Source organism: Argentina silus (genome assembly GCF_951799395.1).
Source record: "Argentina silus genome assembly, chromosome: 21".
Classification (NCBI taxonomy): domain Eukaryota; kingdom Metazoa; phylum Chordata; class Actinopteri; order Argentiniformes; family Argentinidae; genus Argentina; species Argentina silus.
Window position 1 is genome coordinate 12,088,852 of NC_139675.1, and position 17,293 is coordinate 12,106,144.

At 44.5% G+C, this 17,293-nt stretch overlaps 2 protein-coding genes across 4 annotated transcripts in view; one reads left to right on the forward strand and one right to left on the reverse strand.

Moving 5' to 3' along the window:
• The window catches only part of coro2aa (coronin 2Aa), a 34,354-nt gene extending 23,372 nt beyond the window's left edge, over positions 1-10,982 (forward strand). For both annotated transcript variants that reach the window (XM_083693082.1, XM_083693083.1), the window contains exons 3-12: positions 776-892; positions 1,228-1,377; positions 1,477-1,656; positions 2,199-2,315; positions 3,445-3,549; positions 3,713-3,809; positions 4,184-4,296; positions 4,632-4,722; positions 5,923-6,179; positions 6,345-10,982. In XM_083693082.1, the coding sequence (XP_083549208.1) occupies positions 776-892; positions 1,228-1,377; positions 1,477-1,656; positions 2,199-2,315; positions 3,445-3,549; positions 3,713-3,809; positions 4,184-4,296; positions 4,632-4,722; positions 5,923-6,179; positions 6,345-6,467 (1,350 nt within the window). In that variant the 3' untranslated portion in view covers positions 6,468-10,982. The remainder of the gene's footprint in view (positions 1-775; positions 893-1,227; positions 1,378-1,476; positions 1,657-2,198; positions 2,316-3,444; positions 3,550-3,712; positions 3,810-4,183; positions 4,297-4,631; positions 4,723-5,922; positions 6,180-6,344) is intronic.
• A 1,490-nt stretch (positions 10,983-12,472) lies between these two features.
• The window catches only part of anp32b (acidic (leucine-rich) nuclear phosphoprotein 32 family, member B), a 5,134-nt gene continuing 313 nt past the window's right edge, over positions 12,473-17,293 (reverse strand). The window contains exons 1-7 of one of the 2 annotated variants that reach the window (XM_083693085.1): positions 16,802-17,293; positions 14,258-14,407; positions 13,981-14,103; positions 13,530-13,719; positions 13,300-13,418; positions 13,131-13,197; positions 12,473-13,024 (exon numbers count right to left, since the gene is read on the reverse strand). The exon at positions 16,802-17,293 is cut by the window's right edge and continues 313 nt beyond it. In XM_083693085.1, coding sequence (XP_083549211.1) covers positions 12,933-13,024; positions 13,131-13,197; positions 13,300-13,418; positions 13,530-13,719; positions 13,981-14,103; positions 14,258-14,407; positions 16,802-16,855 — 795 coding nt within the window. In that variant the 5' untranslated portion in view covers positions 16,856-17,293 and the 3' untranslated portion in view covers positions 12,473-12,932. The remainder of the gene's footprint in view (positions 13,025-13,130; positions 13,198-13,299; positions 13,419-13,529; positions 13,720-13,980; positions 14,104-14,257; positions 14,408-16,801) is intronic. The other variant, XM_083693084.1, reaches the window with a different exon arrangement.

Consider the following 17,293-nt stretch of genomic DNA (forward strand, 5'->3'; position numbering starts at 1 on the left):
TTAACACCCCCCCCCCCCCCCACACACACACACATTAAACACATCCCAGAGTTCCTCAAAGCGATTGGTCTCTCATGTCTTCTGTCTATATGTCAAAGATCTTACTGAAGAGTCACAGCTACTTCATGTTGCTGGCATGCCTGTTGCTCCAAGGTCTTGTGAGTCAGTTGGAGGGCCTGCTGCCTGCAGCCTGCACAGACTTGCCAGGGAGGTTTGTAGTGAGGTGTCACTAGGTATGCTGCTGAGATGCACTACTTGTTCTGACTCGTGAACACTCAAGAGAAGTCTTAAGAGTTTCTGACATGGTTCTTGAAGGCCAGTAGACAGACTGGTCTCAACATCATTAAAATCTGAAAGATCTGCGTCCCTGAGTTTTTGAATAATACTTTGTCTGTCATGATCGGGAATAAAAGTGATAATTAATTATCTTAGTCGCTGTACTTAAACTCTAATTACTTCCTCCGTGCTAAATCTCAACGTATTGATGCCAATGGAAGATCTGTGCCAAAATCAGGCTCATTAATCTCAACTTAGGATTTGGCAGTCAGTATATAATGGTCCCTAGTTAGGTGTATTGGAGGTATAAAAACACACGTGCGTGCATGTGTGTGAAATCAGTTCAGGAGTGTGTGTGTGTGTGTGTGTGTGTGTGTGTGTGTGTGTGTGGAGGGGGGGGTGCGCGTGCGTTCAGGAGTGTGTGCGTGCGTGAAGTCAGTTCAGGAGTGTGACGCCTAGTATGTTAACCCCCCCTTGTGTGTGTGTGTGTCTCCATCAGACAGGGAAGGTGGACCCCCACCACCCCAGGGTATCAGGGCACAGGGGCAATGTCCTGGACATCAAATGGAACCCCTTCAATGACTACTGTATAGCCTCCTGTTCTGAAGATACTACGGTTAGTACACACACACACACACACACACACACACACACACACACATCAGTTGAATGTAAGTGTTTTGATCCTAGTGGTATATGAACAAGTAAAAGCAAGATGAGTGATTTATTGCTCTATAAAATAGCATTACAGTCACTCCCTCATTCTACACATTCCTAAACACTGACTAGGCTGGGCTGACTGGGACGAAGTCCGCTTTTGAAGAAGTCGGAGGGAGAGGTGTGTGTGTGTGTGGACACGCACAGTTGTGGGCACTGCCAAACATGTACCTTGTACCTCAATGCTATACTATGGACCCAAATAAAGTATTTGTGTGTGTGTGTGTGTAACAGGTGAAGATCTGGGACATCCCTCTCCATGGTGTGTTTAAGAACCTGACAGTACCGTGGAAGGAGCTGCAAGGTCACTCTCGCAGGGTGGGCCTCATTGAATGGCATCCTACCGCCAACAATGTTCTCTTCAGTACCGGCTATGACTACCAGGTAACACACAAACACACACACGGCTCAAAGTGGAACCTATTTTTGTTCCCAATATCAGGTTTCAGTGGTAACGTGTGTGTGTGTGTGTGTTCATTCCAGGTGATGGTGTGGAACCTGGACTGCCCTGAGCAGGTGTTGAAGAACCCGGTGCGGACCATTAGCCACCACACAGACGTGGTCCTGTCCATGTCCTTCAACACAGACGGCAGCCGACTGGCCACCTCCTGCAAAGACAAGAAGATCAGAGTCATGGAGCCACGCACCGGCAACCTGCTGCAGGTGTGTGTGTGTGTGTGTGTGTGTGTGTGTGTGTGTCGGTCGCGTGCTACAGCCACGATCTATTGCTGAATATATGATACCGTAATTACTTACTACGAACAGTCAAAGAGCAACATGGGAGTTTGTATGCACCATCTATCTCACGTTTTAGTTTAGTATTCAGAGTCATGGTAGCACACTCCCCAACCTAGCACCACACATCCAAAACTGACACCCAACCAGCGACCAGCCCCCTCCAACATAGCTCTTCAGACCCCCAGGTTAAAGGTCACTACCACTCCATCCCTCACACTCTGTACGTCCCTCTGTTCTCACCCTCTCTCTCCCCCCCCCCCCCTTCTCTCTTTCTCCCCCCGTCAAACAAGCTTACGTGGCAGCATACCCACCACCTACAACACACTATCACTGTCATTCACACTGCATAGGCCTATTTTTTACTACTCTGTCTGTGTGCTGAGGTTGCTATTATGATAATGTCGACTGAAATAAACAAACGCCCAAAGATGACCATATCCGTGTGTGTGTGTGTGTCTTGGTTGCAGGAGGCCAACTGTAAGAACCACAAGGCCAGCAAGGTGCTGTTCCTGGGGAACCTGAAGATGCTGCTTTCCACCGGCAACTCCAGGTGGAACCATCGACAGATGGCCCTCTGGGATCAGGTAGGACTTTCTTCATCGCCGGACACAGAGTATGTGAAGCATATTTGTACTGTGACAAACCCCAGGGAGTGTGGAGTTGCCACGAAACCAAGCCAAATAACAACCGAGATTCGCAACCTAATAAATGAAATCTCAACTGGATTTTTATTGAACTTCCACGGGGAAAGGGGGAGAGAGTCAATGGTAGTTTGCAGTGAATCCTTAATCCTGGAGAATCGTCGTGGGTCGAGCAGGGGTCGGTACACGGAGGCAGATTCTCTTACGGTCCAGGTTGGGTCTTTCAGTGGGGTCGTCAGAAGGTCGAGGCACACAGCACTGTAATTCACTTATCTCACTACTCGCTGTTCTCCGGTTGTTTTCCCTTGCCGTACTCTTCCTGGGCTGAGTGCTGCACCTCTGTTGCTCAGCCACGTGATTACTCTCGGGTGCGCTGGGATTCTCCCCAGGTGCAGCTCATTGAGCAGGAAGCCCTAATATGGGCATGGGGTGGAGCCAGCGCACTGCTGCATATCTATCCTCTATTACCATTCCCCTCCTCACTCCCATCCGGCTGCCACAGTACCTTGTGCTTGTGCTCTGACAATACCTTCTCAATTGATGTCAGTGGGATTCATACAAAAGAAGGTGAGAGCTATGAGCTCAGGCAATCATGCCCCCTTGTGGCCAAAGCGGTGAACTGACAGTATTTCCAACAATGGGAATCTTGTGGGCACTGTAGGATGATATTATGCAAAAGCCCCAAACAGAATACCATCGTCCATGTCGGATATGTCATTTCCGAGCGTCTTAATCCGTCTATTAGTATAGGTTGCACAAAAAACAAACGTGTTGTATGTAAACAGATGCATGTTGATATGCGGCTGGTGTGTTTTGACGTGCGTGTCGTGAGTGGGCGGGGGATTAGGACTAATGCGCAGATTAAGGGGGCACTCAATGTTTTTAATTCTGCACTGTGAGTGATGTTTATGATAAATCCATCTATGATGAACACCAAAAGGTCCTATAGCAGTAAGTTGGCCCTATGTTGTGGTGTTCCTTTTGATTCATTGTGTTCTCTCTTTCACTCTTTGGTGTGTGTGTGTGTGTACGCCTGTGTGTGTGTGTGTGTGTGCCTGTGTGTGTTCTTCAGGAGGACCTCGCTGTACCGTTGTTACAAGAGGACCTAGACGGTTCGTCGGGGGTCCTGTTCCCCTTCTACGACCCGGACACACACATGCTCTACATTGCTGGGAAGGTGCATCTCCAAGTCTAGCTGTTTTAGAATCACCACACACACTCATCAATCGCAATACATGAACACTAGACAGTAAATATTGTTGAAAGGAGTTGCGCAGGGTCTTGGTTATAATGTAGTCTCTCTCTCTCTCCTTCTCCCTCTCTCTCTCTCCTTCTCTCAGGGGGATGGCAATATCAGGTACTATGAGATCAGCTCAGAGAAGCCCTACATGCAGTTCCTCACAGAGTATCGCTCACATCTACCTCAGAAGGGAATGGGTAAGAGCAACACACACACACACACACACACACACACACACACGTTAAGTGTTGATCTCCACTCATCCCCTCTCTTCCTGTGTATTGACTCTGGTGCACCTGCAACCAAACCAGATGTGCAAATGAGCCTTCTTACTTTGACTAGTCAAAACAGCCACAGCGCATCACTCAGTCAGTCCTCTTGCATAGTCGGCAATGTGGAAATGATGTCAGTTGTCAAGGCCACACAACACAAGTAATAAAATAATACTGGCATTAGCAGTGGTGGAAGCTGTGTGTGTGTGCATGCATGCTTGCTTATGTTATTCTGTTGGTTGTATTTATGCTCTGTAACTAACTCTTGGGGTGTGTGTGTGTGTGCGTGTCCTCTTCAGGTATTATGCCAAAGAGAGGGCTGGATGTGTGCACCTGTGAGGTGTTCAGGTTCTACAAGCTGGTGACGATCAAGAGTCTGATCGAGCCTCTCTCGATGATCGTACCCCGCCGGGTAAGAGCCACAGACTACCACTGACTATCATGTACATCTAATGACTCGGATGTCCACAAAGGGCAAAGTAATGGGAATTCAAACGTGTCCTATATTCCAGATGTATTTTGAATGTAATGTAGAATTAGGAAAGACGTGACGTAACGGGCACCAACAGGCAGACATCTAACAGGAGCGGTGAAGGGTCCGCTTGTAGTCTTACCAGTGGAAACAGTAACCAACTTAGTTCTGGTTCTGAGTTAGATGGACAAGTTTGTTGTGACTCATCGTTCTCTTTATTCATACCGTGTGTGTGTGTGTGTGTGTGTGTGTGTGCGTGTGTGTGCATCCTGCAGTCGGAGTCGTACCAGGAGGACCTCTACCCCATGACGAGGGGGAATGTGGCAGCCCTGACCGCCGAGGAGTGGCTAAGTGGCATGGACAAAGGTCAGAGGTCACCACTGAGTTTGGGTGGGGGGGGGGGGGGCGGGGGGCTAAATCCTGTAGCATGGGGTGGGGGGGTCTAAACCCTATAGCATATGTTGTCATGTGACATCTCCCCTGCCATTTAACACTAGCTGTCCCAACGGAGGTCCACGGGCATGATGTGACACTTTAGAATAAAGTAACTCTGCTGATGTCCTCCTCCTTCCCTGACTGTTCCTAAATGTCTGTTTCTTAACATAATAGTGTTGTTCCAATTTCAAAATCACACACAGAAAGAAATCTGGAAGCATTGATAGACATCTCCAAGTTCACGTTCATCACACCCTTATGTTGAAATGCAGGCTTATGATTTTACTGAAGCCACATTGTTTTTCTCTATTTAGACCTAGTTTTCAATAAGCGTCCAATGATATCTCCTCCCATGTGTGTATGTAGACTGTGTGTTAAGGCGGGTGATGTTGATAACAATACCTAAAGTGGGCAGTCAATGCGTAATGATGTGGATAATGGATGAGGCAAACAATTTGCTCTCCCTTGTGTGTGCGTTTAGCAGGTCTATGAAAAAACAGTTACTGCACTCCGTGTTGTCCATTGAAACCTTAATTCTAATACGGCTGCAAAGGCAGAAATTGACAACCTCTTCCCGTCAATTTCGTGGGCAAACAAGTTGATTGCAAAAACGGAAGCGGGAGTTTTCCACTCTGTCAAAAATTGGCCGCATGGGAAGTGACCCTCAATCTGTAATGTGCTCTACATTTGACTGCAGGTTGAAATACGTCATGTCAGTATGTTATATTCAATATGTAGCTCTTTTAAAATGCAAAATGTGGTATACTAATGATTGTTAAGTCCTGACTAACCACAACCACAGCATTTTTTTTCTCCATGGCATTGATCTAGTTCAATGATTACATTGTTACACTAACGTCAACAAATGGATGTCTCCAGACCTCACTTTGGGTACTATGGTCAGTAATGACGGCTTAGGGCTTCTAGTGTTAACAAGTGAAGTCAAAAAACGTAACGTACATGGAAATGCAGTACAGGGACAGCACCGAACAGGGTCAAGTCACACGTTAAACGCCCGCCTCAACACGTGTGTTACTGTGTATGCGTTGGTATAACTTGTCATTGAGACATGTCTTACTCAAATCAACAATGTTGATTTCTGAGGGCTAATAGTACATCCCTCACCTGCAGGCCCGGTGCTGATGTCCCTGAAGCCTGGGAGTAGAGTAGTGGACACCTACCAAGAGCTGACCCCCGGCAAGGGACAGAGCAGCTCCCTGGACACTCGGCGGTCCCAGAGCAGGCCGGGGCTGTCGCAGCTGGCATACATCGAGGAGCAGCTGGGCAGCAAGGAGGGCAAGGACTCACAGCAGGAGGACAGGAGCCGGATGTCAATCAGCAATGGGCAAGACCCCCTGCTCTGCTCTCCACCCAAAACTGAGAACGAGGTAGGGAGGGGGGGTTTCAGTGTGTTCAGCCTACCTGGTACATGGTGTATCCATGTCCTAATCACACACTTGTTCTATTCCCATCCGGTGTGTTCGTTCTTAATTGTGTGTGTGTGTGTGTGTGTGTGTGTGTGTGTGTGTTCTCTCGACGTGTCCTCTCTCCAGCTGCGTATGAGGTTCCACAAGCAGCAGGAGGAGATCCGTTGTCTGAGGGAGATGCTGAACCAGAGGGACGTTCGCATTAAACAGCTGGAGCTGGAGATCAATAATGTGAGGAACTTCCACTGAGAGAGGCATCCCTGGCCCCCCCCCCACCTCCAGCACCTCTCCCTGGGGTTGTCTCAGCACCCTCCTCCCGGTCACTTTCCCTTTCCACACCCCTGGGGGTTTCACTGCAATGAACACCCTCCCAGTCCAGCCCCCTCTCCCCTCAAAGCCTTTACCCCAGGTAATATTGGGGTCTCTATGGGCCTGTCTCTGTCTCTGTCCTGCCTCTTGATCAGCTATGGTCTCACCCAGGCTTTTCATGGTGCACATATTTCCCTCTCATGTACATACACCCATACACTCAATCAGTCTCTCATTATTATGGAACATATTTTAACGCTACCAACAACTGCCCCCCCCCCCCCCCCTTTTTTTATTTTTTATTTTGTATGCTCCAGAGCTATGCAAGTTTGCTGTAGTTTGTGTTGTCTTTTTTATTTTGTATTTTAGAGGCCCTTTTTTATTTGAAAAAAAGATGGACATGCCTGTCTTAATTGAATGAGTGGTTGTCTGTTTGCTATTATGAACGTTGTCTCAGTGCAAAGGGGACGTCACATGATTGTAAGATACACTGAATTTATTTTCTACGCTTTTGTGATTTTTGCATATTTAAACTACTGTATCTGGGCGCTGGAGATCTGGCTGGGGTGTTTGAGTCCGTTGAGAGAGAGACTCTGTTAAATATTGAATGAAATGGGGAGGTATGTACTAAAGCTTGTTCGCATTTAATGAAGCTGCATTTGTTTTAATGATTGGTAATCTGGAGTAAGATCAATCAAATGAAACTACAATCGTTGCCCAGCAGCTGACAAATACACCATCTCTGTACCAGAAGCCATTTGGGGGAATTGCAGTTTTGTTTAGTTTTTTTAATTTTAGCATTTATTTATTCTGTCTTTTTACTTGTGGACTCAAAAAGCTAGCCATATGAATGAAATGATGAACAATGAAAATTATTTTCAACAACAATTGCTCAGAATGCCCAGCATGCTTTGCACACACGCAAACACACACACACACACACACATGCACCGGTGATGTTAAGTCGCAACCAGGAAGTTGTCAGTTCTGGTGCTAAAGACAAATTCACTTTACATGCAACACTATCACACTGTCACACCACGGGGGGGGTGGAGGGGAGAGAGAGAGTAGTGACTTCACCGTACTGTACAGTTATCAAAAAGATGAACAAATAAAGGAGAGTTAGAAGAAGGAGAAGAGAAATAAAAATCAGTTAGACACGTGGTGAAGGCTAGGGGCCTTTTCAGGACGCTGGAACGTTGCGAACGTTCAGATAGAAATGATATGTGCTGTGTAGTACAGGTAGAAGTGACTTGTCATGCCAGGTCTACACATTACATTACATTTCTATCTGCAACGTTGAACTGAACACCTCGCCTCACTGAATACACAGGATGGCATGGTTGAGGTAATGCATCGTCTGGATCGTCTCATGCCTCGTCTGTGTTCGCACCAACGGCCACAGAGCCACTTTGGGCTTTCACTGCTTAATGTAGTATGTCTGCAGCTATCATATACTACACAGTCCATCCGTGTCACATCCTGTGGTATAGGAACTAGGGCACCCAACTGGTTTAGGATGTCACCGTCTCAACTTTGGTGCTGGTTAATGTGTTCTGTAGCCACTCTGTCCTCAGAAGTATGAAACTTATAAAACAAGTGTGTGTGTGTGTGTGTGTGTGTGTGTGTGTGTGTGTACACTCACCGAGAACTTTATTAGGAACACTATACTAATACTTTGCTCTCAAAACAGCCTCAATTGTTTGTGGCATTGATTCCACAAGATGTTTGAAACATTCCTTTGAGATTCTGGTCCATGATGACATCATGCAATTCCTGCAGATTTTTCAGGTGCACTTTCAAGCTGTGAATCTCCCGTTCTACCACATCCCAAAGGTGTTCTCTTGGATTCAGATCCGGTGACTGGAAAGGCCACTGAAGCACACTGAACTCATTGTCATGTTCGTGAAACCAATTTGAGATGACTTTTGCTTTGCGACATGGTGCATTATCATGCTGGATGTAGCCGTAAGAAGATTGGTAAATTGTGGCCATGAAAGGATGCACATGGTCAGCAACAATACTCAAATAGGCTGTGGCATTCAAGTGATGATTGATTGGTATTAACAGGCCCAAAGTGTGCCAAGAAAACATTCCCCACACCACTACACCACCTCCACCATGAGAAGGTGTACAGGTGTTCCTAATAAAGTGTTGTGTGTGTATGTATGTATGTATGTGTGTGTATATGTGTGTATATATATATACACACACACACACAGGGAACTAAATATTGTGTTAATGTATAAGTGCTTATCCAAGTGATTGGTGAAGCAGAAAGAGGAAGGGAATTACAAAAAGGGAATGAATGTGTTGAGAGCAGGTTGACCATGAGCGTTCCAATCTTGGCCTTTGGATTCATTTCCTTTGCTTTAATGCCACAAGCACTAAACACGTTTCATGGCAAAATGGCTCAAACTGAATTACTGTGGAAATGAATGGAATTTGAACATTATGGATCTTGCATATGCCAGACAATCAAAGATCCACAGTCCCTGCACACGTTTCACTGTATTTGACATGTCAATATGGACATTCTATACAAGACCAATTGCAAACATGAACGACACACACACATTACGAGAAATTACCACTGTGAGCTGAATCTGTACCTTGTCTAACACTTGTGAAAAGACATCAAGAGAACAAGTGAATGTGTGTCGCCAGGGGGGTGTCCTGTTGAATGATGGTCACTCACAGCGCTCTGTCATAATAGGCCTCCAAGGTTCTAGAATGTGTCATTGTTGGTCTCTGACCCCTCTGGTGGGTTAGGTGTACTGCAGAGACAGGGTTTACTTATTGACTGGAGGGCAAACTCCAACCACCACGCCACAGTGTACCTGTCTGAGTCAGCCTGATGCTCGGTCCCATTTCTGCACCCTTCTCCTGAAGTGTGCCCTCTTCCAGATGGATTTAAAACGGGAATGGCTTGGTCTAAGTGTCCATGCTTCGACCAATCCGTTGCTTATAAATTCATGTGGGAAAGTGCATACCTCAGGAGAAGAATGGATAGTTGGGACGCAGCATGAATAGACGCAGGCCTTCCTACAATGTGTTAGTGTCCCTGTTTCAGATTACATAACCCCCCCCCCCCCCCCAGTGTCGCATTGCCATCCATTAGTGACAGTATATTCCCATATTTCACCTGACTAAATGTTGTAGAAGAAGCAAGCACTACTTTGCTAAACCATTTAACACACTTGTTGATATCTTACAGCCGTGAGTGAGCTTTTAAACTCAGTGGACTGCCTACCACAAGCCCCCTCATAGCTACTAGCTAAACAGTAGCCTACGCTCACCCTGTCCTGCTGCAGCTGCAGATCCCTATGTCCACATGGTGTCATTCTTGTTCAGCCTCTTCCTTTTGGGGACAGTTGATGTCCATTGATGGCACTGGAGTGGCCTGAATGTGCCCTTGCCTCCTAGTGGCGTCCGATTGGTTTCTTTTCTCTATTCAAAAAATTGGCCTGAATTTGTGAGACAATCGGTGCCGTAACCTGAAGCTCTGGATTCCTTTGTGATTCTCTGAGTCATGTCGTCTTCATCGGTGTGCCTGAAATGTGTTAATCACACAGCCAGGAGGAAGTTATCCATGCGTTTCCTGTTTTGAGTAACTGTTGCGGAACGTGGTGATGATGAGATTACAAACTTGCACCATCTGACAGAGTTGGTTCTCAGTGCTGTTGAAATGGTCCACAGGGGTCCACATGTACCATACGGGGGGGGGGTATGATCACACATGAGTCATTGTAGGGCACATGTAGATTGTCTGTCCTGGCATGTCCACCTAAGCAATACTAGATGTACTGTAGTGTGGGCCTGTGTTGCAGTCACTGCCAACCACAATCGCTTGCCATCTACTGTTGGCCTGTCTGCCAACTGCATCCTTCAACTACTATGGTGCTAGTGCTACGCTTTGATTTAGGTCACTAAACGTATTTTGGAGCGGATAATAGCTGTATCTAGACCAAGACCAAATCATTAACCATACAATTGAGCCAAGACCAAATCACATACATACTGTACAAGACCAAACCATTGCAGGGACTAAATGGCATGTTAATAATCCAGGAAATCCTGTCTGTGCCCCTCTGTGCATTTAATAGGAGCAATATTGTTTTAGCAGTAGACAGCAGGGTTGCGGTCAATTCGATTTCAATTTTAAATGGAAAGCCTTTTGATGTAAAAAGCTTATTTTTTTCAGTTTATTGAGAAGATATTAAAAATAAATGCTCTATTTGCAATCATTGAATGCTAATTCAAATTGACTTCCTCCTTTGAAATTCAACTGACCCCAACCTAAAGTAGTAGCTTTGACGGATGATATGAATGGATGGTTCATTGAGAGTTACTGCAATATCATGAGCCTTACTGTGCCTAAGATTCAAGCTGCATTTTTTTTTTTTTTTTTTTTTTTTAATTGATCTTATAATGTCTTCCAAAAAGAATAATAATGTACACACACTACACAGAAACACAGTGAAATATAGAAAAAATGTATAAAATGAATCTAATTTTGTCTTGTTATGCTGAATATACTGTATATTGTTTTTAAATATGTAAAGAAATACACCAGGTATAGAGAATAAAAAGGAGATGAAAACAATATTTGGATTATTTCATTTGCTGTGATCAATTTGTCAAGCATTTTCATTTCTGGTTGCAAATCAAAATAAATTTCCCTTAATGCAACCACTTAAAATGTGGCAGTCATAAAAATGTTTGCTCATCAGATGCTCATCCGCAACACTTTGCATAGAGACATATACTGATATAACTGACATTGCTATTTGAAATAGCAGTTTTAACTGATGAATAGGTGTTACAAACCCCCTTTTATACAACTCAATACCCTCCCAGTCCCTTTTTAGCTGGCATCATAGCTAGTCCTTTGCTCATGCTCAGTAGGGATTGTTGACACTGAGGGGTAAAAAGTTAACCCCCTACCTCCATCCCCCTCCCACTCCCCCTCTCAGGCTGTAACATGTGAAGGCTAACAGTTTCCCATTCCTGTAAAAGGTTGCCTGCCTGACCTGTTTGGTTAAGCATTCAGAAGTTGCCTGAAGAGAAAGGTAGTAGTGTAAGTACAGCCTTGAGAACATAGTACACATTCTGACTCCCGAGTTTGGTCTTAAACATAGTCTCCCTCCCTAACAGCTGAGACTTCTATGGCTTATATCTTGTATACATTGTAGTGATGTTGTCTGACATTCATCCAACAATGAAACTTGTTTGTGTGGTCTTACATGACACCAGCGAAGTGTCCAATGGATGTGTAGAACAGACCCTATTGAACATTGATACCGTTGTGCCTGGATGTAGGCTACCATCTGGTGTATTTCAACTGCCAACAAGCTAGGATGTCATTCTTTACCATCACAGCATTGTACCAACATGAGGACAAAAGACATGTTTAAAACACTGTCTTCTTCTAGACTGACTGAGGTATGCATTGCATCTGAGGCATTTGGTGCATAATGTCTATGGGAGTGAGACCGTTCACACTGCAGTGACCCACTGCGGTGCTGGACTCTCTATATGTGTCCCGGACCATCTGTCGTGAAGATCCAGCTATATGCCTCAACCCCAAATGAAAGGGAAAGATGAGCGCTGTCTAATTTCCTGATTTAATTTGTTGCACATCTTATCCATTAATTTGGGGTTGAGGCATTCTCTCTCTCTCTATGTACATATGGATCTATACATCTGATGGCACAGGAGTGTTACTCATATCGACAATGACTGTTAAATAATCTGATTATATATCATAACCTCACAACATGACGAGAAAAGCAGGACCGGAGGAGAGCAAAAGCGCAAAATGTTAACATTTTATTTACAAAGTTTTTTTTTTTTTGTCGTCATACAGAAAGTAAAAATGTAGCTACAACCTTGATTTGTGCAACAGGCGGCCACACTAAAAATTATAGCTCGCTCGTCGCACAGTTGCTATAGCAATAATTTTATTGGGAAAATAAGGGAAGGAAAAAACAAAAACAAAGACGAAAATAAGAGAGGGGGGGGGGGGGGAAATAAAATATAAACCCAACAACAAAAACATAATAATTCATCCAACAAAATATTAAAAGCACAGACCCAAAACTAGATACCAGTCCCAAAGTCCTCACGTGGGAATACACAAAGAAGGGTTGACAGTGAAATTGTGGAATGCTGAGTGGTGGGCTGCTTGAGAACCGTTCCATGGTTCCATGGTTCTAGGTTCCATGGGGCGCAGAGCCACTCGGCCCACCCGTCCGGTACAGTCTTGCCCCACATGGGGGCTCAGAGCTGGGGGGGAGAGACGTGGAGTAGAGGCAGGGTGTGGTTGGAGGGGTGGGTGTCTGGGTGTAGAAAGAAGAGGGGAAAGGGGTTGGTAACTCGATAGGCTCTCCTTTTCTTCTGCTCTTAATCGTCGTCCTCGTCGTCCTCGTCATCCTCGTCTTCGTCGTCTTCTGGATCTCGCTTTCTCTTCTCGCCTTTGACGGCAGCCTCTGCTTCTGGTGGGAAAAGAGAGAGTGTCATTCATGCTGGTCTACCAAAGTGAAGATACGTAGAAGATGACATTGAAATGATTCTCGGACGTATACAAAGAAAGAAACAAACCATCTTCGTCGTCGTCGTCATCATCATCCCCACTGTCAACTTCGCCGCCCTGGCCAAAGTCTTCCTCCTGGGAATAAAGGACAAAACAAAAAGGTCCGTATAAACAGGACAACATAACCTCCAAGAAACCCTCATTTTACAAACAAACAATACAAACAAGGCTTTTTACCTCCTCTACGCTGACCTCGTCGTCATCCTCTCCTTCTACCCCCTCCTCTTCATCGTCATCGTCATCATCCTCGTCAAAGTCCTCCTCCTCTCCGTCCTCATCCTCTTCCTCCTCCCCCTCTGCAAAACAACGCCAAGATCAAACCGTCATGCCATCTTGCACCGCTACTGACGACGTTGAAAAACACCTTGAAGTGTGCCAAGGAAGGAAAACGACTAGAGGATCCTCACCTTCATCGTCATCGTCATCATCCGCCCCGTCCACCTCTCCGTCGGAGTCGGACGCCTCGCGGTCCTCCATGTCATACCCGTCCAGGTAGGTGAGCTGGGGGAGGAGCTTGAAGACGCTCTCTCTGTAGTCATTCAGGTTTGTTACTTCACAGTTGAACAGATCCAGACTCTTCAGGTTGTCTAGCTTTTTCTGTCAAATCAAATGAGAGTCAGCAGTGTGAATAACAGGCCCTGATTGAATGAATATACTTCAAATGCATCCGTTTTTCCTGCCTTACTCAAGTAAGGCAATCACTGGTCTGACTGATATGACTTGATTGGTGAAAGCTTGTTTTGACCAATCCAATCATGTAGAATCAGTGATTACTTCAAGATTAATTTGACAGTATTCAAACAGGGCCATGATGTTGTTGCATTCTATTGGGCTCTACAGGGGCGTTGGTGTACCTACCAAAGGTTCCAACGTGCTGATGTCTTTCAGTTTGTTTCCGCTTAGATTTAGATGTGTGAGATTGGGGAGTTTCTCTGCTAAAACGTCAAGGCCACCAGAGATTCTGTTGTCACTAAGCTCCAACTGAAACAAAATGGGAGGATATATTACAATGCTGTCAGAAAAGAAAAAAAAAACAGTTTATACAAAGAAAACAAATGGCTCTTTCTACCAGGTAATCATGGCACCTCTTACTGTACATTTCGCTGGATTACAAGTAAAATGAGGAACGTGTTACCTTTTTAAGTTTTCCAAGTTTAGGAAGGTTGGAGACTGAGATTAAGCCGACATTTATCAAACTGAGGAATTCCAGGTTGACAAATTCTGCTGTGAGGCCTTCAATTTTTCCTTCATTTGATCGGCAGTTGTCAAGGACCAGTTCTCGTACCTTTTAAAGAAAAACAAGACCATGTCAATAAACCTCATTCCTGGCATTCTTAGAAACTGCTTACACATTTATGCAATTAATGCACACTCATCTTGCAACTTCATTTTGCATATTTATGTTGAAGAAAACCAAAAATATATATTTTAGCTACAATAATGTACTACAGTCTCATACTTGGAAACATTTCTAGGGGGCATAGAAATTACGAGATTGAATCCTGCAACTTGGAATGATGGAGATCATAACCCTAACCCTTTTTTTGCCAATACGTATTATACAAGGACCCTTTGAAATTAGTCGTTGTTATTCGTCTCATGTTTCAGTGACTTCTGTATAAATACCTGCAACTTCCCGGGTCATTGCTACTAAAATGTAACATTTACTCGATTTAAAGGCGGAATTCATGTTTAATAATAATCGGGCAGTGGTTGCGCAATCTATGTTCGGTAAAAGGGTGCAAAAAGTTAAACGGCAAACGTCAAAAGATCATGATTCGCACAATGACAAAGTCAAACAGCGACAAGGCTATTGTATCACCGATAAAAGTGTTTGTTTTGTTCGAGTGTTTTTGTCAAAGCACCACGGGGTTTACGTTTCTTTGAAACTGCTGCCACGAGGAAGAACCGCACAATACAGTTGCAACTTCGCTCGGCCGCTGATGCAGTCACTAATGACAAATGCAATGATTTCTGTTAGCAAGCTCGCTACAGGCTAGCCATTGCCCTTTTAAGAGCTGCCGTGCAGTAGGAGAGCTGCAGGAGAAGTCTGTCTGCCCGCCATTAGCCGCCCTACAGCAACGGGAAGGATTGCGAATATACTCTGTAAAGATACCATTTTTATTTTCAAATCAAACTTGTAGGGGGAAATGGATTGCCTTGCCGTCGAGCGAGAGACCGTTAGGCTAGTTTGTTACATTATATCAGCATTTTCAGTTCGAATGTCGAAGGAAATATTCAGAACGGAAATTAGTAGACAAAGATGGAGAGTTCCTTTCTCCACAGCTTCAAAGACGACAGAATGACAACATGGCGATTCCTGAGATACAGTATGCAGAGTTCTCTCAACTGTTCGTAGAGAGGGACGACTGTTAACATGCAGTAAATACGTAAAAATATCACTTGAAATTCACTTTCAATGTATAATATCTGTATGAATATTTGCATGAAAGCCCGCGAGCGTTGTCGTCGAGTTTTAGCATCGAACGCGTTTGTTCGGTCTCGTGTCATTCAGGCAGGAGGCTTGGCTGGTTTACGAGCCGGCGACCGACATATTATTCGTTTATTGCCCGTATACATGACGGTCAATTCGATTTCTTTTTTTTTTAAATGATAAGAAATATGAAATACAATATTGGGGCATGTTTTGTCGCTTCCAATAAGTATTTTGTTCCCTTTGGTGGTCGTTGTAGTAGGGGATAATATGGCGGGAAGCAAACACTCGCTGGCCGCTGCTGCCTGAATGATTCGAAGTATCCAACAAGCTGACCATCAGATTTCGATAGCAAGCGACCAGGGCCAGAATTTAGTTTATGAATATAATTCATGTCAATCAATTCAATATTTGACAGGATGTAAATGCGAGGCGAGTATTGACAATTATCTGTATGCCCCCAATAACTTCATTCGACTATTGGTAAGCTGGCAATATTAAAACAACATTATATTGTGGCCAGCGAGAATGATACTTTGTTGCGAAAAAGATGTGGATGACTCGTGAGAACTAGTCTCTAATTTTTGTTTGCGTAGCTGGTCAGCTAAATATCTGGGTCCCTACCCAATCTGGAAAATTGTTACAATGACTCCACCCGTGATCCCAGTTATGATATCGCAAAAGTATCGTGGGGCATGTTGAAAAAAATTCAATTAGGGACCTTGTGGGGATTTAAAAGTGCATTGTAATAAAGGGCGCCCCGTTTTAGCAGTTATGCTATCAACAAACATGGCTACCAAGGTCTAGTTAGCTATATAAAATAAACCATTCCGTGGCACCGTGGAAAAGCAGCCCTCTTAGCTATTGAACACCAATTTGTAGAAGTTAACAAATTGTCGAAACAACGTTGCAATCGAATCGAACCGTGTGTGCACCATCGACAAGCAAGGGGGCTGCGAAGCGGTTAAAACACTGCAATAATGCCAGCAAGCAAAAGAATCGGCTTTCGAAAGTAACGATTGAATATAGCTTGTCTCGTCTTGTTGCCCCTTCACGCCCCAACGGGGACAGTGTAAGAGATAAAGCTTGTTACTGTAAAAGTATTTTCCTCCTTATAAATAAATGAGAAACATTAAGCCCATGTGGTCACCATTAGCTACACAGGTCACTTGAAAAGCAAAAAAAAGTAGCAAGCTAGCAAGGCTAGCCAGAAAACTAAGGTTTGGTTTAAAAGGCACGACTTACATCAGATGGTGTCCTGTTTCTTAGCTCCAAGTGGATCCTCTTTTTCATGTCCATCTTCACCCCTACGAAAGTTAAACTTTTCTCTCTTGGGTTTTGGTGGAATTTCTGCTCAGTCCAAAGGCAGAGAGATGCCCGAATGGAGGTAGAATATGGGACTATATAATGAACTGAGCCAAACGCTAAGTTACTCGAAGAGGAGAAACCATGGAGGGAAACGGGACTGAAACAAAATATATACTCAACAGCGCCATCTCTGGTCAGAAACGCCCACTGCCGTTAAACAGGCAATGCAGTCACAAAACATGACGCTGTCATGAAACCCGTACTGTGGTGTTGCAATTTATTTCTGGAAAGAAAGTGATGTATTATGTAAAATCAGAAGTTGAAGCACCCCGTCTTTAAGTCTATTTTTGATTAAATTGATAAACAAATGTGATTGCTTATACAATCACTCATGCAATGCAAAGATTATATATACAATTCCTATAAGTT